Genomic DNA, 21,298 nt, shown 5'->3' on the forward strand with positions numbered 1-21,298 from the left:
ATATTCAAATAGAAAGCTGTTATTTTAAATAGTAAAAATATTTCACAGTATTACTGCTTTTGCAGTAAATAAATGCAGGCTTGGTGAGCAGAAGTTAATTCTTTAAAAACATCAAAAATCTTACAGTTCAAAAACTGTTCAAAAACTTTTGAATGTTAGTGTACTTACTTGTTTTTGCTTTTTAGTATGTGTATGTTTTGCCATGATACAAAGTGCCCAGGGGACTGTTGTGATGCCCTTTTTTCAGCTAGTTCATCCTAGAGATCAAGACTTGCAATTTGTACTTTTTAAAAGAAAATGTTCAATAATTAAAAAGAATATTATCAGAGCTAATGCTCATGTGTTATTGTGATTTTTATGGGGTCGGGGTGGTAAAAATCATGGATTACAGTGCTGTACCACAATTTGATTGTTTTTTGCAGGTAAAAAATGTTTAAACTACATGAAAATAAACACTACAGCACTGATACTGTAAATGAAAATACGGCAAAAATACTGTAACCATTTTTACAGTAATTTACTGGCATCCAGCTGCCAGTAAAATACTGTAAAATTTACAGCAACCTTTTTACAGTGTAATATTACTGATTTTTGGAAAGAAGTTAGAACTTTTAATAGTTGCAGAGTATCTCTTCCTTGTACTTTAGATGGAGTTTCTGGGGCAGAGAATATTGCTGAATTATGGGGACAATATTGTAGTCTTTTTAATTGCATCCAAAATGAATTGTATAATGTGGACAGTATTCAAGTTAATGATCCGATAGTGATTATGTCACATGAAGTGGATCAAGTTATAAGCAAATTGTCTCAAAACAAAGCTAGTGGCCTAGATAATATTTCTGCTGAACATCTTAAGTATGGAAGTAAGAGGATAGCCCCTCTATTAGCTGTCTGTTTTACTGGCTTTTTGATTCATAGTGTGTTACCAGATTCAGTGTTGTCTGTTCTTTTAGTACCAGTTATTAAGAACAAAGCTGGAATGGTAGGTAACCTAGATCATTATAGACCTATAGCCTTGGCTAGTATCCTGTCTAAAGTGCTGGAAAACATCTTGTTGGATAGGTTAAATATGTTTATTAATTCTACAGACAACCAGTTTGGATTTAAGGCTAAACATGGTATTGATCTCTGCATTTATGCATTAAAGGAAATAATAAATAAGTATAGAGATAAAAAAAAAAAATCAGTTTTTAGGTGTTTCATTGATGCATCTAAAGCTTTTGATTGGGTTTACCAAGTTATTTTTTTAAATGAGACAAAGAGGGGTGCCAGAATACATTGTGAGAATCCTGGTTTATTAGTATGGCCACCAGATGATGCGAGTAAAATGGGGCAATAAGGTCTCTGCCCCTTTTGGGGTTAGTAACGGTGTGAGACAAGGAGGGATTTTGTCCCCAATTCTGTGTAATCTTTACATGGATGAGCTTTCTGAATGTTTGAATGTCTGTAAAACTGGTTGTATGATTGGGAATATTTTAGTGAATCATATTATGTATGCAGATGATCTTGTGGTGTTTAGTCCTAGCAGTGCTGGTCTTCAGCTGCTTTTAACTATGTGTTCTGATTACAGTCTTGAACATGATATTTTATATAATTCTGCTAAGAGTGTGGTTATGATTTGTAGAATTAAGGAGGATAAAAGTATACATTTTTCAGTTTTTAAGTTGTCTAACAAGAGTCTCATTGTGTGTTTGTAAGTAAAATACCTTGGAGATTTTATCACTGAACATATGACAGATGATGAGGATATTGAAAGGCAACGCCATATGATGTACAGTGAGGAAAATAAGTATTTGAACACCCTGCTATTTTGCAAGTTTTCCCACTTAGAAATCATGGAGGGGTCTGAAATTGTCATCGTAGGTGCATGTCCACTGTGAGAGACATAATCTAAAAAAAAAAAATCCAGAAATCACAATGTATGATTTTTTAACTATTTATTTGTATGATACAGCTGCAAATAAGTATTTGAACACCTGTCTATCAGCTAGAATTCTGACCCTCAAAGACCTTAGTCTGCCTTTAAAATGTCCACCTCCACTCCATTTATTATCCTAAATTAGATGCACCTGTTTGAGGTCGTTAGCTGCTTAAAGACACCTGTCCACCCCATACAATCAGTAAGAATCCAACTACTAACATGGCCAAGACCAAAGAGCTGTCCAAAGACACTAGAGACAAAATTGTACACCTCCACAAGGCTGGAAAGGGCTACGGGAAATTGCCAAGCAGCTTGGTGAAAAAGGTCCACTGTTGGAGCAATCATTAGAAAATGGAAGAAGCTAAACATGACTGTCAATCGCCCTCGGACTGGGGCTCCATGCAAGATCTCACCTCGTGGGGTCTCAATGATCCTAAGAAAGGTGAGAAATCAGCCCAGAACTACACGGGAGGAGCTGGTCAATGACCTGAAAAGAGCTGGGACCACCGTTTCCAAGGTTACTGTTGGTAATACACTAAGACGTCATGGTTTGAAATCATGCATGGCACGGAAGGTTCCCCTGCTTAAACCAGCACATGTCCAGGCCCGACTTAAGTTTGCCAATGACCATTTGGATGATCCAGAGGAGTCATGGGAGAAAGTCATGTGGTCAGATGAGACCAAAATAGAACTTTTTGGTCATAATTCCACTAAACGTGTTTGGAGGAAGAAGAATGATGAGTACCATCCCAAGAACACCATCCCTACTGTGAAGCATGGGGTGGTAGCATCATGCTTTGGGGTGTTTTTCTGCACATGGGACAGGGCGACTGCACTGTATTAAGGAGAGGATGACCGGGCCATGTATTGCGAGATTTTGGGGAACAACCTCCTTCCCTCAGTTAGAGCATTGAAGATGGGTCGAGGCTGGGTCTTCCAGCATGACAATGACCCGAAGCACACAGCCAGGATAACCAAGGAGTGGCTCTGTAAGAAGCATATCAAGGTTCTGGCGTGGCCTAGCCAGTCTCCAGACCTAAACCCAATAGAGAATCTTTGGAGGGAGCTCAAAGCCAGAAACCTGACTGATCTAGAGAAGATCTGTGTGGAGGAGTGGGCCAAAATCCCTCCTGCAGTGTGTGCAAACCTGGTGAAAAACTACAGCAAACGCTTGACCGCTGTAATTGCAAACAAAGGCTACTGTACCAAATATTAACATTGATTTTCTCAGGTGTTCAAATACTTATTTGCAGCTGTATCATACAAATAAATAGTTAAAAATCATACATTGTGATTTCTGGATTTTTTTTTAGATTATGTCTCTCACAGTGGACATGCACCCACGATGACAATTTCAGACCCTCCATGATTTCTAAGTGGGAGAACTTGCAAAATAGCAGGGTATTCAAATACTTATTTTCCTCACTGTATATGCAGGCGAATATACTTTTACGTAAGTTTAGTTTCTGTTCAGATGAGGTGAAGGTGTCACTTTTTAAAGCATACTGTACAACACTTTATACTGCTCATTTGTGGTGTAACTACAGAGCATCTAGTCTACAGAAGTTGCAAGTAGCTTATAATGATGCAATGAGAATCTTACTATGGAGACGGCATAGTGCAAGTGAAATGTTTGAGTGTAAGAGTGATCACTTTTAAAAGCACTGTTACGAGATCTTATGTATAGATTTATCTGCCGGCTTAATGCTTCTAAAAATGAGATTATTGTGGGTTTATTAAATATAGGGGTTAGTACTACACAGTATCAGTCAAAGCTGTGGAGACACTGGTATTGCTGTATTCTGTAACTCTGTATGTCTGTGATAGATGCTGTGGGTTGTATACGTTGTCTACAGTCTTTATTTAAATCTGGACCTTGAGTCTGTAATAAAAGTTTGTTTGATTGATTGATTGATTGATTGATTCGGTTCAATCGCAATGACTCACTTATTAACAGTGACTTGCTGCCACCTGCTGGTGGTTTTAATTTCACATTTAAAGTATCTTTTAATTTTTAAATTAATTTCAAACATCAGTTGTCCACGTTTTATGTTTAAAATATCAAAACATTTATGCATTTGTGACTGCAAGTTAAAGCATTACATGTCCCTCAGAGCTGCATTAAATAGAGTGTAAATCAAAACTTCTGTGTTTCCTCTGCAAAAAAAGAAAAAAAAGAAAAGAAAAGCCCATTAAAGGTAAAATCAATTTAAATGAATTTAAACTTATTGCAAATTATTAATCTGCTACATGACATTAGGCTAACTAGAATACTTCAAACCAGAGATATTTTTGTTTTATATGCTGCCAAGAAGACACCCCAGAAGATGGGTCAAGTATCTCCATCATTGTTCAAAGTAAAAAAAAAAAAAAGTTTTAATAAACAAAGAATTTGTAAAAATCAAGGAAATTTCTCTGGCATTTCTTTCTTTTTGCTGTATCAAAAACACACCGAACCTTGACACCACTGTATCGTATCGAACCGAACTGTGAATTTTGTGAACCGTTACACCCCTGCACACACACATACCCCTTGGCTTGTATCCCCTTGTTAAGTATTTTAACCTCTTAAGACCCTGCGTCCTCATATGAGGAAATTATATTTTAGTGAATTTCTCTGAGACTATACATGCCACAGTTTTAAGCCTGAATGTCCGGTACAGATCACATTCAGTGCTTTTCAGAGATACCAAATGAATGGATGTTTCATCATGATCACTCCCTCTCCTTGGTCTTCAGAAATGTCTGAAATTAATTTAGTGACACTCTCATGGAAATATAATATTTTGTAATTATCATTTAAATCTGTCTAATTTTTAAACTGTGTGCCATAAATCAACATCTCAGGAAAATGTTATGTGGTTTCAAATCAAAATATGACTTTCTGTTACAAAAACGGACGTTGATTTCATACATGTCCTCATGTTTATTACGCATTTTGGGAGACATAAATAGGGAAAGAAATTATATTTCAATATTCTATGAAATGTTATACATTATGAAAATTGTGTCAATTATTTCTCCAATTATTACACTTTTTTCATTACATGTTGCCCCAAAAATACATTAATATGCAAATTAGATTTGATACTGTCACAATCTACGCTGGAGCAAGGAGCGAGGAGACGAGGAGAACATTCAAAACTTATTTTAATGAAGAATCCAAGGAGTACACACATTAAGCATGGGGGGTAAGACAAACAATACCATCAGACACGGGGAAAACCAAGGCTTAAGAATACTGGGAATCAAACGAGAAGAACTGAAACAGGTGAGCAGCAATCAAACACAGACGGAGACTAAAATAATAACATTATTTTTAATGCTCTAAACAATGTAAAGACATGGAAAAAACTATTTTTTTCCTAAAACGTTTTTCTCGGGTCTTAAAAAGCTAAAGTCAAAAGTCTATCATCTTGTTTTTTATGTCTTAACTTAATACTGAACACAAATAATAAAACACAAATTAAAACAAAGCTTAAGCATTTGAACTCTTTATTTGAAATAAAATATTTCAACCATTTCAGAATGAAGCATTTTTTTCATACACATTACACAATTCTATACAGAATTAATTGAAGCAAATTCAGATCCATCAAACCTAAAAATCAAAACACAAAATATATTAAATTTTAATAAAATGTACTTTTCCACTTAAGTAGCAAAGACATAATATACTAAAAAAAATAAATACAAAAAAAGTCTATCATCTTTAATTTGGAAGCGAAAGGCTAAAGCTCTTTGGCCAGTTGTCAATCATCATCTGATTCAGACTGTGAAAGCTGAGGAAGGACTTTTTCCTGGTCTTCCTCTTTCAATTTTTAGAAAGCACGGCTCTTCCACTAAACCTTAGAAGACTTTTGGTTGTTGCAAAGCCATCTTACTGCAGTGCAGACAGGGGCCTTCTGTTATCTGTGGCTTCTTCTTGAGAGAAGTGTACAAAAGTTTCCTGTGAAAAAGTTCATTTATAGTCAAATGACCAGGAGAGAGAGAGAGAGGGATAAAGAGATACCTTGTAACTGCAAAATTCTCTAGCAGGATACATCATATTTGAATGAAAGGACATGCACATGGAGGGGAAAAATACAATGTTAACAGATCATCAGTTGGAGTCCATATATGCCTCCCCAATAAATGTATAAATATGTACAGTGTAAACACCACTTCTAACCCCATGCAAAGAAACATTTCACACTTGTAATGGGGTTTAGCACCATTTTAACTTGGTGTAATGAAAGCCTACTCCAGAGAAGGGTTTCTATGGCTTTAGCATTGTTAACCCTTTATCAATAGACAGAAAACCAATTGCCTACCTCATATTCAAGTGCTTCGGACAGTCACTGCAAAAATAAGCACTCCATAAAAACAGTCAATTAAATTCAGAATTTGACAGGATGTCAGAATTGTCAAATGCTGACAGAAAACACAACAGTCAGGGTCAAAAAGAGTGTATATTTATTTTATAATCTAAAAAGTACATTCAGGATGAACTTGATAAAGTCAGCTGTATGTAATATGAGGATGTGCAGTGCTTGGGCATTTTTGTATCACATCATATGCAGTGTCTGTCCAATCAGTGACACTGATACAGAAAATGTGCATATAAGGATGTTTACCAGGGGTTTAGAAACGTACAATGTAAAACAGCAGCATATGAAAACCCAGGATTAATGGTCAACCCCAGGTAAATTACATTCTGTGTGAAACATGAAGCAAGATAAACCAGTATTCAGTTTACCTGGGGTTTACATTCACCCAGTGTTAACTATTTCATGTGTGAAAAGCCCTCATGTTTTTCATTCTAATGAAAAGGAAGTTGATATATTTCAAGATTTTTTTTTTTAACTTTCCCTTTCTTTTTCTTACCATCAACATGAAGATCCCATAATCAATAGAACCGGCCAGCTCTTGTGGACATTCTAAAACAAAAGAATATTATTAAGTTATTTCTGGAAAAGACATGACAGCTATAACACCACACCATCTGTATAAGTAAAATATGAAAGCCTTACAAAACTAACCTTGTTTTCAATCAGCTTCCATTGGCAATTGCTGTTAGGTTGTGTGTTTTGCCAAATTTTGCAGGCAAACTTCAATTTCCAAAAAGACTACTATTTGTTACAGCCCTTGGCTCCTTAATAATGGCAGAGAGTCTCTAACGGGTGCAATCTTTTTATTCAATTGTATTCAGCATGAGCACCGTGAAAACTAGAAGTAAACACACAAATATGCTTATTAAATAACTTTTAGCATGACACAAATTTACAAATAAAGCATCACTTCTTTTACAGTAAATTCTCATGCACTTGTGTATATGCAATGCAAATCAAATGACCTTTAAAGTTGTCTAACAATAACAACACATATTTCCAGTAACAGTCAATATAGACATTTAACATCCTTAAAGCCTTTCAGTCAGTATACATGGAGCCAAATAATACACACCTCGCTCCGCTCACCAAGGGTGTAAACTTAAAATTGCTGCTTTTCTGTGTTAGCCGCTAGCTTGAAGGTCTCTGAACTAAAACAGCACATAAAAGTGTGGACATAAGAGAAAACAACTTCACAAAAAAATCAGGAAAAACGGAATTACAGAACTAAATTAATATTGCAGAGAGAACAGCACCAAGATTCCACAATCTGAATTAACTTACATTATGTCTCTGAGCTTATGAGATGCGCGAAATCAGACGAGAGAAAACTGATAATCAGCTATACAGATTCCAGGGTAAACAGCCTGAAACCCAGTCACATGTATGACCTGACAGAGAGTGCATTAGCTCTAGCGGCCTCCAGTGGCCACTTACACTATTAAATACCATTTCTTGCCACTATATATTAACAAATAATTCACAAAGTTCATACCTCTATGGACATCTGCCTTTCTGAAGTGAATTGGAAGGTGTGACGTCCGCTCCTTTTTAAAACACTGGGCAGTGGAAATTGTTGCAACAACTTTTTCCAAGTAAAGCTGAGCGTCTCTGAATCGTAATATGCCTGTATAAATGAATAAAAATCTGCATAAAACATTGGCCAGCATCAGAAAATGTAACCACTGAAATAAAATACAGTGCCAAGTTAACGATCCATAACAATCGAGTTTTAAAATATCAACAGATGCGATAACGCACTTCATCACACAGCACATTTACAAAAAATATACTAGAGATGTTCTGTATAAATTGCTTATCAAACAACAAACGATTAAAGGCATAAAATAAAGGAATTTGATGGATTAAATTTCACCACTTATGTTTCAGTGCATGCGGAAGGAATAAAACCATCCGGTAACATCTCTGCCCATTGTCTGCACGCTTCCACTCTCATACAATTAAATGTTTTGGCGGTTTGACGGTCTCGCAGTACGCTGCGGATTTATATGAGATGTATGAATTGAAATTATTTTAATACATTTTGTTACTTTTCATGTAGTTAACGTCTCTGAATTTATTTGACATTTTAACTTTTTGTGTAGTTTTGAGGGCTGGTCAGGATAATTTTAATAAATCATTTAATAATTCATAACCGTTTGACAGCCCAAAGGGCTGCAGTCCACATTTCCAAGTGCAACTTTGTCGTTATCTGTACGGGACATTAAAGAACCATTAATGGAAAAAAGTGTGTTGGTACAGGTGCATTGGAGTGTATTGGGAATATACTGAAGTAACAAACCTTCTGATCAAATTCGTGAATTTATTTCACCATTTCAAATCCATGACTATATGTTGTTTACATATCTTTACTTTTGTAACTACTTTCTACATATGGAATGAACCACAAAACCAGTCATAAGGGTCATTTTTTTTAAATAAGCTTTCCATGGTTTGTTAGGATAGGACAATATTTGGCTGAGATAAAACTATTTGAAAATCTGGAATCGGAGGGTGCAAAAAACTCAATATTGAGAAAATCACCTTTAAAGTTGTCCAAATGAAGTCCTTAGCAATGCATATTACTAATCAAAATTAAGTTTATATATATATTCACGGTAGGAAATTTACAAAATATCTTCATGGAACATGATCTTTACTTAATATCCTAATGATTTTTGGCAAGAAAAATAAATTTACAGCCTAATTTTCATTTTCGGGTGAACTAACCCTTTAAGACTGATTTTGTGCTGCAGGGTCACATATGCAAGTAAAGCTGCATGCCTTGCAACCATGCAAAATTGTGAAAAGCACTATTTGAAGTGTGGTTAAATGACCTTTTCAATAGAGTTCATAACTATACAAAGTACTGCATCACTATGCATTATTATCATTTGCAACTCAAAACATTTGTCACGGGAATCAGGAACTTGAGTCTTTTAATCAAAATAACACACATCAAAAGCAGGGAAGACATTCAAGGACCAAACACTATGCCCATGTTCTAGGCCAGCCGAACCTACACAGCCAAATCATCAGAAGTTCCACAGGTATCCAGCGTGTTTCTGCTAACAGGTGCTGTAAGGGCAGAGTTTCCAAACACAACTTGGAGCCGACAGGAGGAGCCATGGAGGAGGCATGGCCGCTGACTCCAGGGGGCCGACCAACAGCAGCGGAGCAGGTGGTGGAGGAGCCCGAGGTGGAGACGGAGAGCTGACGAGCCAGGGGGATGCCGAGGATCCGGGGGGCCAAGGTGGAGCCGAGTGCTCTGGCAACCGAGGCAAAGGCGGAGCTCCGGGTAGCAGGTGGCGTTAGCTAAGCACAGGAACAGTCTTGTGTGGTCCTCGAGAGATCTGTCCCCCTGCTCCAGCAGGAGGAGGAATTCGGGTTGGACATGGGGATCCATGGGGCACAACAGAACCAAAAAAACTAAAAAATAAAAAAACACTGGGTAAAACACAGAAACAAAACAGAGGGTACAAACACGGAGGTTACTGTATTCAGTTGGTCCTTCTGTCACAGTACACAGGAACCAGGAACGAGGAGATGAGGAATTCTTCACAACGAGAGTCTTTTAATCAAAATAACACACATCACAAGCAGGGAAGACATTCAAGGACCAACAAACACTAACTGAAAGGACAGGCTTTTAAACTCAGGATAACGAAGGAACTAAGGAGGGACACCTGGAATCAAATTAACAATTAGACTGGGAGACAGAAACTGGGTCACACGGAACACATGGGGAGCAAAACACAACAAAACAGTCCAGGGGCGTGACAATTTCTTTTTATCTATACTATTTTTATACTCAGCAAGAACTGAAATACAGTGTATTGTATTGTACATCTAATCATAACAGGTCAACAGAGGATTAAACTAAAATAAATTACTGAAGTATTACTTATACTTAATATTTAACTAATTAAATTGTTTTATTTGCAAATCCCCCATTGTTACATTTGTGCTGTAGGCAAAAGTTGTGTTTGGAAACTCTGCCCTTACAGCACCTGTTAGCAGAAACACGCTGGATACCTGTGGAACTTCTGATGATTTGGCTGTGTAGGTTCGGCTGGCCTAGAACATGGGCGGGTATATGCAGATGTTGGGGGCGTAACTATTAGTGATCCCAACTGTTACATCACAGTCGGTGTTATGTTCTGATTCGCCTATTTTTCAGTGGTCTTTTTTATTCACGAGATTTAAATAAGAAGGAGGAAACAATGGTGTTTGAGGCTCACTGTATGTCATTTCCATACAATTATTCAACTATGCCAAGGTAAATACAGTTTTCCATTCTATGGCACCTTTAACAATTTTCAAACATGTTGTAGATGGAATTAAGAACCTAGCCAGTGTACTTTCTTAAAGAGATTATATATATATATTCATTCGAACGAGCCCCGAACAGAAAACACAGGGAGCCTAAGTAGGGAAGGCAATCAGGAAAACGGCTGGGGCAAATTAATCAATAATGAGGTGAGTGTAGTTTAGGGAATAGAATCCGGGAGATAGTGACCTCTGGTGGTGACAGGGAGAAACGCAGAACCCGGACTCCTGACAGGACCCCCCTTCTAAGGAATGGCTTCCAGACGTTCCCAAGCACCCAACCAGGGGGATGGCAAGGCGGGAACGGAGCAGGGGAAGGGGAGGGATGGGGGGGCCAGGTCCGTGTGCTGGAGGGGGACCTGGGGACTGAGGCAGCGCCGGCGGGATGGGGACCCAGGGCAGAACCAGCGACCACCACAGCGGTGTGTGTGGAGCTGCCACCCTGGAACGGGCAATGGCTGGCTCCGCCGCTTCGGGAGCCTTGTGAGCGGGCACTGCCGCCTCAGGGGAACTGCGAGCAGACACCGCCGCCTCGGGAAGGCCTGAGACAAGTCCCGCCCCCTCGGAGAACAACTCAGCAGACACTGCTGCCACAGGGGAACTGTGAGTGGACTCCGCCGCCTTCAGGAAATTGTGAGCGGGCACTGCCACCTCGAGAGGAACGTGAGCAGACACCGCCGCTTCAGGAGGATCACAAGCGTTTACCGCCACTTCGGGGATTTCGTGAGTGGGCCCTGCCGCCTCGAGAGCCCCGTGAGCGGGCACCGCTGCCTCGGGAGGAACGTGAGTGGATACCGCCGCTTCGGGGATTTCGTGAGTTGGCCCTGCCACCTCGAGAGCCCTGTGAGCAGGCACCACTGCCTCGGGAGGAACGGGAGCGGACATCGCCGCCTCGGGAGGAACGTGAGTGGACACTGCCACTTCGGGAGGATCGTGAGTGGGCACCGTCGCCTCGGAAAGGCCTGAGATGGACCCCGCCTCCTTGGAGAAAAACTCAGCGGACACCACCGCTTCGGGAGCTTTGTGAGCAGGCGCCGCCACTTCGGGAGCTCCGCGAGCGGGCGCCGTTACCTTGGGAGCTTTGTGAGTGGGAACTGCCGCTTCGGGAGTTTTGTGAGCGGGAACCGCCGCTCCCCTCACCGACATCAGCGGAGGATCCTCCGCGCTGCGTCTCAGCCCGGGGCGCCCAAAGAAAGACCCCGAGATTCTGGAAGTGGCTGGCACGATCCGAGGAGGTTCTGGAGCAACAGCCCAGACTGGGAGGGGGGCACCCTCCCCGCAGCTCCACCTCCTTCAAATAGATGACGTGGTCGACCATCTCCCAATAGGACCACGTATCTACCTCCTTTCTTGTGGGCAGGGATGCGGCCCACTGGCTGGGGCTTGGTTCCTCTGTCAACCAGGAGCTGAGTACAAGAAAATTCCCATTGCCGCTGAGTCTTCAAGTGGCCTCGTTCGTACTGTCACGGGACGGGAGAGACGAAGACTCAAATGCTGGCAAATGGTGTTTCTTTTATTTATAAATCACAAAATAAACAAAAACACAAATGAAACCACCCCGAAGGGGAAAAAGCCAGAGTAACATTACTACTAAAAACAAGGCACAGGGTAGACGACGATCACAGGCATAAACTGGTACATACGTGAGACAAACGAGCCCCGAACAGAAAACACAGGGAGCCTAAGTAGGGAAGGCAATCAGGAAAACAGTTGGGGCAAATTAATCAATAATGAGGTGAGTGCAGTTTAGGGAATAGAATCCGGGAGATAGTGACCTCTGGTGGTGAGAGGGAGAAACGCAGGACCCGGACTCCTGACACCCCAAATGCATTTTTAAAAAATATAGTATTTTACAAATTAATTTGTAGTACACTAAGTTTGTGCTTGATGAAAGCATGAAATAACTACATTTAGAATGTATTTTCAGTTAGTATGAACATGTCAATCTATTTTTAGTGTACTTATCATGAAATAAATATATTTTAAATACAATTAAGTATATATTTTTCACTAGGGTATATACAAACTGTGAAAAAAAATACAATTAACAAAATGTTGGAAATATCTAAACTGAACTAATTTTCTAATTTATATTCTAAAAACATTAAATGAAGAGTTATTTTTAAATCCAGTCAACATTCAGAATATGAAATGTTGACTAGACTAATAAAAACAAATGAAGAGTTAATTTGCAAAAACAGATAACTTCTTTTCATTGTGCATTCCAATTAATCTCAATCAAACTGCAGTTGGGTTATTTTGATTAGGTAAAAAAAATAAATAAATAATAAAATACAGCTAACACAATAAAACACAATAAAAACATGATAACATAAAAAACATGATTTTTGAAATGTAAAAAAAATGGAATTATGTTTTTGCAAATAAACTCTTCAAATCCAGCCAATGCTGAGATCATGTGGTTGTCACTCTTGAAACATTAGTGTGTAAGTAGCTTTTAGACTTTACAGTACAGATCTGAGTGAAACTCAGACTCACACTTTGCCTGTAAACATCACCAAAAAGGAAAGAGACAGTATGAGTGACATGTAAACCAACCACAGTTATTTCTTAAAGGGGTCATCGGATGCAAAATTCACTTTAAAGTTATTTGAACATAAATGTGTGTGTACACATCCATCCTATAATGATAAAAATCCACCCAGTGTTTTTTTTTTTTTTTAAATCCCTATTTTAAAAACCCCTCTTTCAAATCAGGCTGTTCTGAGATTTCTGTCAGAATGATGTAGTTCTGCTCAGGCCGCTCACACGATAGTTGATTGACAGTAGTGTTTCAGCACAGATAAGACTGGTGTCTTACCTTAGACCTGCCCTGAGTGATCTGTCATCAGTCCACCATTGTGTCGACTCCAGTGCAGGGGAAGACAAGATGTCTCCGATTAAGCGATTGAGGTGGTTTGTTGCTGGATGTAATAATGAATATAGCAGTCGTCATTAACTCCCGACATCTGAGCCGCTGAAGACGCAGAGGATTAACGTTACTTTAGACTTGAAGGTAATGCGCCGATCCCGATCTGCCTAAATGCGTCTATGTTCGCGCGAATCATTCCTGATCCAGCTTCATCTACAGAAGAAGTGAGTATAAGTGGTTTTTATGAATCCTCGCAAAACGCCTTTTCCTAATAATGTGCTAGTTAGCAAGTTTCTTGGCTGAAGTTTACAGTCTGCTCGTCACTCCACGGAAGAGAGGGGCGGGGTCAGCAGAGCTCATTAGCATTTAAAGAGACATGGACTAGAATGACTTGCTGAAAACAGAGCTGATTTTGACAGGGTAAAAAGGGTGTTTTTTACACTACTGAGAAATTTTAACCAAAGTATGTTATAAACTTTTCATTAAGACCCTAAAGAATCATATCAACTTCAATTTCAATCACATCAACGGGCATTCGATGACCCCTTTAAAGCAGGGTTGGGTTTAAGTCCCCACCTGAATAGAAAAACAGGTACACACACACACACACACACACACACACACACAGTCTGGCATTTGTGGTTTACGGGGACTATAGGCGTAATGGTTTTTATACTGTACAAACTGTATGTGCTATTGCCCTACATCAACCCTACACCTAAACCTACCCCTTACAGTAAACTACTGGCAATTTTTGAATTTCATAAAACACCGTTTTGTATGTTTTTTAAGCCTTTTGTTTTACGGGGACACAGGAAGTGTCCTCTTAAACCATGTTTACGTTGTAGTACCCATGTTATTATGCACATTTGTGTCCTCATAAACCATATGTACCAGTACACACACACACAATATGTTTGTTTTTTTGTGAACTGTGGGGACATTGCATAGGCGTAATGGTTTTTATACAGTACAAACCGTATTTTCTATCGCCTTACACCAACCCTACACCTAAACCTACCCCTTACAAGAAACTTGCATTTTTACTTTCTCAAAAAAAACCTCATTCTATATGATTTATAAGCCTTTTGAAATATGGGGACATGAGGTAATGTCCTATAAATCACCTTCTCCTTATAATACCCATGTCATTATACAAATTTGTGTCCTCATGTCACAAAAGCATGCACACACACACAATTGTAGCTACAAACTTGGTCCTGTGTTCCTATGATGAACTCTATCATATACTTAATTGTCTTTTTTATGTTTTATGTTTTTTAAAGAAAATGTAATACTAATATGCTACTACTATATGTTTTATGTATATTCTGTATACTATATGTATACTTGAGATTGAGAACAGTTGCAAAAATATACTTCTGCATAAATAGCAGTAATTAAAACAAATTTGATTTATGTTTGTATCCAGCTAATATTTGTGAACATGAACTCAAAGCGAGAAGCATGAAGCAATTTGTTATCAGCGTTAATATTTGTATATCTGCAGGTGCTGGGCTTTGATGCTGTTTTCCTGTATGTTTGACTTTGTCACCTGCTTGCATATTTCTCTCCAGTTAAGTGTCTCTAGATGAAGGAGGAGTTCTGTTTATCAGCGCTGACGTACTTTAAATAAATATGGTGAGAATCATAAATACGCCTTCTGATTAGTCAGTGAAACTTTTTGATGATTTCCTCTCCTGTCTAATAAGGTAAAAGTGTCTTTGATTGGCTTGATGTTTGGTGGTTGTAAAGCCTTCTGTCTCTGTCTCTCTTGAATCTGTCAGTTCTTAGTTGATCAAACAGAGTGAATAATCAGTAAAGATGGAGAGTTATCTAACGCTCATTTTTTTGTCTTCTGTGCTCAGACTCACCACAGCTGGTACATACACACTCAGGATCATTATGCATGAATTCGTGTTACAGTGATTGACTCTATGTTAGTGTTACAAATTTGTCATAATTTATAACCTAGTTCAGTTTGTGTATGTGTAATATTTGCATTAATATTAAAGTGTATTTCCTTTTCTTATGGTCATTTTCTCTGTTCCTCTCTTTCTCAATTTCTGTTGATGTCCATCATCTCATAGATTTTATATACATCTTTCTGTATCTTGTCTACAGGAAATGTGAGGCTCGTAGGTGGTAGTAATTCGTGTGCTGGTAGAGTGGAGGTTTATTATAAAAAAGAATGGGGAACCGTATGTGATGATTATTGGGATTTGACAAACACTGCAGTGGTGTGTAGAGAGCTGGGATGTGACTATTCTTCAAATACATTACGTGTTGCTTACTTTGGACCAGGATCAGGAAAAATCTGGATTGATAATGTGTCGTGTGGAGGATCAGAGTCCTCGGTATTTAAATGCCCAAGAAGAAAAATTGGTGAACATGACTGTGAACATAGTGAAGATGTTGGTGTTATTTGCTCAGGTAAGTTAATATTTATTCTTCATACCATTATTTACTAGATTAAGCAGATTATAAAAAAATTAATAAAAAATTACAGTTGAAGCATGCATTAGAAGACAAAACATTACTTCTACTAAGCTGTCAACTGTATAGCATTTCTGAATATTTTAAGGCTTTACTTTAGAATAGTGGTTCTCAACTTTTTACACCAAGTACCACCTCAGAAAATATTTGGCTCTCCAAGTACCACCATAATGACCAACATTAAAATACAGTAGTGTAGTAGGCCCAATTATTCAGCTACAGCTATGCACAGTCCAAAAACTAGGCAGTTTTATTCCTAATAAGAATATTTATTATTGTCGACCACTTTAAACATTGTAAATACAGTTTGAACATTAACTCTGCACTGTGCTTGCATACAGGTAAATCAAAAACTTAAATGATTAAATTAAAATGTACTGTACCTAAAAGTTAAAAAAAACTGCACTGTACTTAAATGTAAAGTAAAAAATGTACAGTACATGATCAGAAAAACACAGGCATTATTTAGCCACCTTGCAAACTTTTTAAAAGTGCTTTAACAGTGTTTCCCAAAAAACTTTTCTGCCACGGCACAGTTTTGATATGTAAAAAATCCCATGGCGCACCACTAAGCCTTACCAAAAAAAAAAAAAAAAAAAAAGATAGAAAGGGGAAATGTATGTTTTATTTTTATTTTTTCCCCCAATAATTAAACATTTCATCATCATAACTGGTATTTTGTTTGATTAGACACTTGCACTTACTTTCTGAAAATCATACGCAAATGGAGTTAATGAAGTTTTTGACGAGTGAGTGACAGAGATCTGTGTTTTGTCCATCATTAGAACAGCCGCCTCTGAGGCAGTAAATTATGAGGTTTGACCGACAATTTGAGGATCCAATGGCCGTACGAGGTTTAGTCACAAGCTCTTTTGAATGCTTTTCATCGGTAAAATATTTGTAAAAACCCACAAACCGACATAACAATGACCAATAGCACTGATTTAAGATAATAAAGAAATATAATAGAGATAAGGAAGTTTTTTATATATATATAGATATAATTTTCCACGGCACACCCGAAAACAGTGGTTGGGAAACACTTTTAACTTTAATTTACATTTAAGTCAGTGATTCCACTGCGTACCACTCAAGGGAGCCTGTGTACCACACTTTGCGAATCAGTGCTTTAGAATGTTTTTACATATCTGTAACACAGTTGCCAAGTCCGCATATTATACACGACTTTGGGCTTCTTTTTTTGTAAAGTTGCAGAAAAAAATCCCTGGTCACGGGTTGCGGTTTTTTTGGGCTTATTTAAAAAAATATGGTTGTTTGTTAGGGAAATCTGACAAGCAACTTCGTTTCTTTATTTATGTTCGCCTTATTCTCCAATGCATTGATTGACACTCTGTCTTCTCGCAGTTAATAGCCAACCTATGGAGTCAATTTAATGCCGCATATATATGCAAAAGAAGTTTTGCAAAAGAAAATAAGTTTTGCAAAGAAAAATAAAGAATTGCAAAAGAAAATGAAGTATTGCAAAAAGAAAATAAGTTTTGCGAATAAAAATAAAGAATTGCAAAATAGATAAATAAAACAGAGCAAAAGCAATGATTTTGCAATACATATTTTCCATGGCCATATCTACTAATTTATTTGCAATGCAGCTTTTATTTTGCGTTTCAGTCAAGTTTGAGCTTGCGATACCGTTTTCCCTTTGCGCTTCACGTTTCTGCGCGTCTCACTTTGTGGTGCTGTTTTGACATGGGGGTGGAGTCAGGGGACGGGGGCGTGTCTAACAGAGCGCTGTGCACAGGTTAAGAGATTTTAAACAAGTACTATTAATGCACATTTAGTTAACCAGATGAAACAATACACATTTTAATGCTATAAAAGTGTGCACACATTGAGAGAAATAAACAGCAGATGTTCATATTAACAACTTCTTTAACTTGAGCAAACGCTGCTAATACACATATACATTTGTTAATAAAATGAAAACATGCATGTTTTAAAGCTAGTGAATAAAAGGAAACGATCCGCCCGCATGCCTCTGCTCAATGACGGTGCCTGGATCAGCTGTGATCTGCGTCTCGGGCCGATGACGTCACTTCCAGGGAGGCATGCCCAGGCCTGTTGGACACGCCTCCGTCCCCTGACTCCACCCCCATGTCAAAACAGCGCCACAAAGTGAGACGGGCAGAAACGTGAAGCGCAAAGGGAAAACGGTATCGCAAGCTCAAACTTGACTGAAACGCAAAATAAAAGCTGCATTGCAAATAAATTAGTAGATATGGCCATGGAAAATATGTATTGCAAAATCATTGCTTTTGCTCTGTTTTATTTATCTATTTTGCAATTCTTTATTTTTCTTTGCAAAACTTATTTTCTTTTGCAAAACTTTATTTTCTTTTGCATATATATTCGGCATTAAATTGACTCCATACTAACCAGTGTAATAATATAAGTGCTGTAGCGTAATTTGCCAAATGTTCCTCCCCCTCATTGGAAAAAAGAAGGCGCGTGACGCTGTAATCCAAGCGATGATTGAAGCAGACGCAGAGGAGTGGGATGACTTTCTTTTAGCCTAATTTGTATAATGTTTTTGTCATGTATTAATTATCACGGGCTGTAATAAAAAAAACAAGTAGTCATATCCTAAATACATTTGATTCGAATAGCCTGGTATGGCAAGATGTATTAAAATGTATTTCTTTTTTTAACATTTAAATTTAGACCACATTAGTAGATTACCTTTTGACTTCATGAATACACATTAATGCTTTTGAATACAGCTTAATGATTTTTTTACAATCTTTTAATAATCTTTTAATAATATTATATAATATTTTCTTTTTTAATATAATATATATTTTAATTTAATATATATTATATTTTAATATTATATTAAATTATAATATATATTATAATTTAATATAATATTTTATATATTTTTCTATAATATTTATGTCGAATTTTGTTTTTTATGTCATTTATTTGATAGTTATGTATACTTTATTTTATTTTAAATGCTAGAAAAACCTGTGTTTGACCTTAAAATAAAGCACTTTCCCTCTGTACATGGCTGTGGGGGACGAGCAGTTTTGTGGTGCTTGGAATTCTTTATAATTACCGTAATTAAAAACAAATATTGCCACATTGATGGTTCAAGAAGGTGTAATCGTTCAAATATTGTTCCATTGTTTCATTTTAAATTATATAAAAAAATTTTTTTAAAAAGTGTAATATTTGTAATAAAGTGTAATATTAGTGTTTTTCAAGTGTAATATTTCTAAGTCGGGACAGAAAAATGGACATTTCCATAGAATGACCACTATATATTTTAGGCTATAAATATGTGGCTATGTTACAGCTCCCCTTTGAAGCTCTTGTGCTTTTCTTCTTTTCCATCTCTCCAATCCTATTCTGCTCACAGCTGATTGGAGACGAGTTTTGTTCCCACTTTTGTTGCAGTTTGCTAATTTTTGTAAAATAGCTTCTGATTTTGCTTTTCAGATAAAAGAGTGGTTTCTGTGTAATATGTTGCAGGCTCAGTTATTGGTAATAAATAATTGATAATACATAATATTGATGATAATAAATAATCCAAAAAAATATTGTTTTGGGCTTGTTTTTGAAGCTGCAGTTGCTTATTTGTCTTGCGAGAGTTGGCAACTGTGATCTGTAATATCTCTTGTAGATTTAGGAATCAGGCTGGTTGGAGGCTCTCGCTGCTCTGGGAGGTTAGAGGTGCCTCGTGGGAACACATGGAACACAGTGTGTGACGCTGCCTTTGACCAGCAGGATGCAGAGGTTGTGTGTAGAGAGCTGGACTGTGGGGCTCCTGTACAGGTGCTGGGAGCAGCTGCTTTTGACAAAGGAGACACTCAGATGTGGACACAAGAGATTCAGTGCAGAGGAGATGAGTATCAGTTTGCTTTCTGTCCAGTATCATCTTCAAGCTGCAATTGTTCCCATAACAATGATGTTGGACTTATGTGTTCTGGTAGGCACAACCTAAATATATAAAATAAAATATACCATTTCCAAATACATTTTCTCTCATTCTCTTGTTTGCTGTGTACCTTCTCTCTTTTAGAAACATTAAGATTAGTGGGTGGTGGCAGTTCCTGTGCTGGTAGAGTAGAGGTTCTTCATGATGGTCGTTGGGGAACAGTAAGTGATTCTGATTGGGATCTGGCTGATGCTGCAGTGGTGTGTAGAGAGCTGGGCTGTGGAGAGGCTGTTGCTGCACCTAAGCATGCCCACTTTGGCCAGGGGAAAGGACCAATCTGGATTAGAAATGTGCGGTGTACTGGAGTAGAGTCTGCACTGAAAGACTGTGGATCACATGATTGGGGAAAACATAAGGCTAATCATGCTGAGGATGCTGGGGTCATCTGCTCTGGTAAGGTCTCCTAGACAAACAATGATGCTTGCAAGATTATCTCAATTCTAATCCTGCTGCTTCTTCTACTGACAAAACTTTACCAAAGTTTTGAACTGTCAAATCATGCGGCTTATTGAGGAGAGGTGTACTGTAGCTCATTTAACTTACTGATTATGACATTGTGGCAGTGAGTTCTATTACAGCAAGTGCCACTCACGTTTTCTTCAAAACCTGTACCTATAGTCTTTCAGTGAGTCTCCCTGGCCCCCTTGCTGCTTCTAGTATTGCCAAACCAAATTAGGTTTATGTTCTGTTTAGATCCGCTGCACTTCCTCATTGGATGGGGTCACAGGGATCCCAGTGATTAAAGTGCGTAAATAATTAGAATTCTGAAATAAATCTTTTTTAAATCTTTTTTAATTAATTTATCCTGAGCCTATTGAACTCAAGAAGGAAAAATAATTGCATAATTAACCCCCATCCTATAAAGTAGGGATGCACATTAAAAACAAAAATAAATAAATACATTTTTAATTACACAAAACAATGAAAAAATATTGGTGTACATGACCAGTATGGAACATCGATATTGATCTCTTTTGTCTGACAAAACAGATCACAATAAAATAAATCTGTTTTCCACATCTAAATGCACTAAAACTACCAAAACACCTAATGTCTCAAATCAGTTCATTCCTTAACAAAAGCATCATCCATTTTTTTAATTATTCCTGCGTTGTCCCACCTGTGTAGCTGTGTTTAGCTACATCTAATTGTTTGATAGTACTTCATTTTTTAGATTAGGAATATATTTTAATATGGTGTTTTATTATGGTGTTTTATTAGGCTATTAAGGTGTTTGTGCCTGAGCGAGGAAAGAATTCAGGAAGTTTGAAAGATGTAGTCGTAGAATCCAATTTGGGCCAAAGCAAAGGAAAATGATCCACATTTTAGCCCACATAGACTGCTGTTGCTCT

At 37.8% G+C, this 21,298-nt stretch overlaps 1 protein-coding gene and 1 long non-coding RNA gene across 4 annotated transcripts in view; one reads left to right on the plus strand and one right to left on the minus strand.

The window, feature by feature from the left end:
- Nucleotides 1–5,099: 5,099 nt before the first annotated feature.
- LOC131539573 (uncharacterized) lies at nucleotides 5,100–13,783 on the minus strand. 3 transcript variants are annotated; one of them, XR_009270908.1, is made up of 6 exons: nucleotides 13,442–13,783; nucleotides 7,787–7,918; nucleotides 7,576–7,682; nucleotides 7,367–7,442; nucleotides 6,943–7,129; nucleotides 5,100–6,840 (listed from the first exon to the last, which is right to left on the minus strand). It is a non-coding gene; the product is annotated as an uncharacterized LOC131539573 (long non-coding RNA). The 3 variants fall into 3 exon arrangements; XR_009270907.1 differs by having other exon boundaries at nucleotides 7,576–7,918; XR_009270909.1 differs by lacking the exon at nucleotides 13,442–13,783 and adding an exon at nucleotides 8,168–8,258 and having other exon boundaries at nucleotides 7,576–7,918.
- A 1,445-nt stretch (nucleotides 13,784–15,228) lies between these two features.
- The window catches only part of LOC131538532 (scavenger receptor cysteine-rich type 1 protein M130-like), a 16,696-nt gene continuing 10,626 nt past the window's right edge, over nucleotides 15,229–21,298 (plus strand). The window contains 5 exon segments of the mRNA XM_058772397.1: nucleotides 15,229–15,241; nucleotides 15,361–15,374; nucleotides 15,583–15,925; nucleotides 19,638–19,937; nucleotides 20,031–20,339. Coding sequence (XP_058628380.1) covers nucleotides 15,229–15,241; nucleotides 15,361–15,374; nucleotides 15,583–15,925; nucleotides 19,638–19,937; nucleotides 20,031–20,339 — 979 coding nt within the window.

Source organism: Onychostoma macrolepis, chromosome 04 (assembly GCF_012432095.1).
Source record: "Onychostoma macrolepis isolate SWU-2019 chromosome 04, ASM1243209v1, whole genome shotgun sequence".
In the NCBI taxonomy this organism is placed as follows: Eukaryota; Metazoa; Chordata; class Actinopteri; order Cypriniformes; family Cyprinidae; genus Onychostoma; species Onychostoma macrolepis.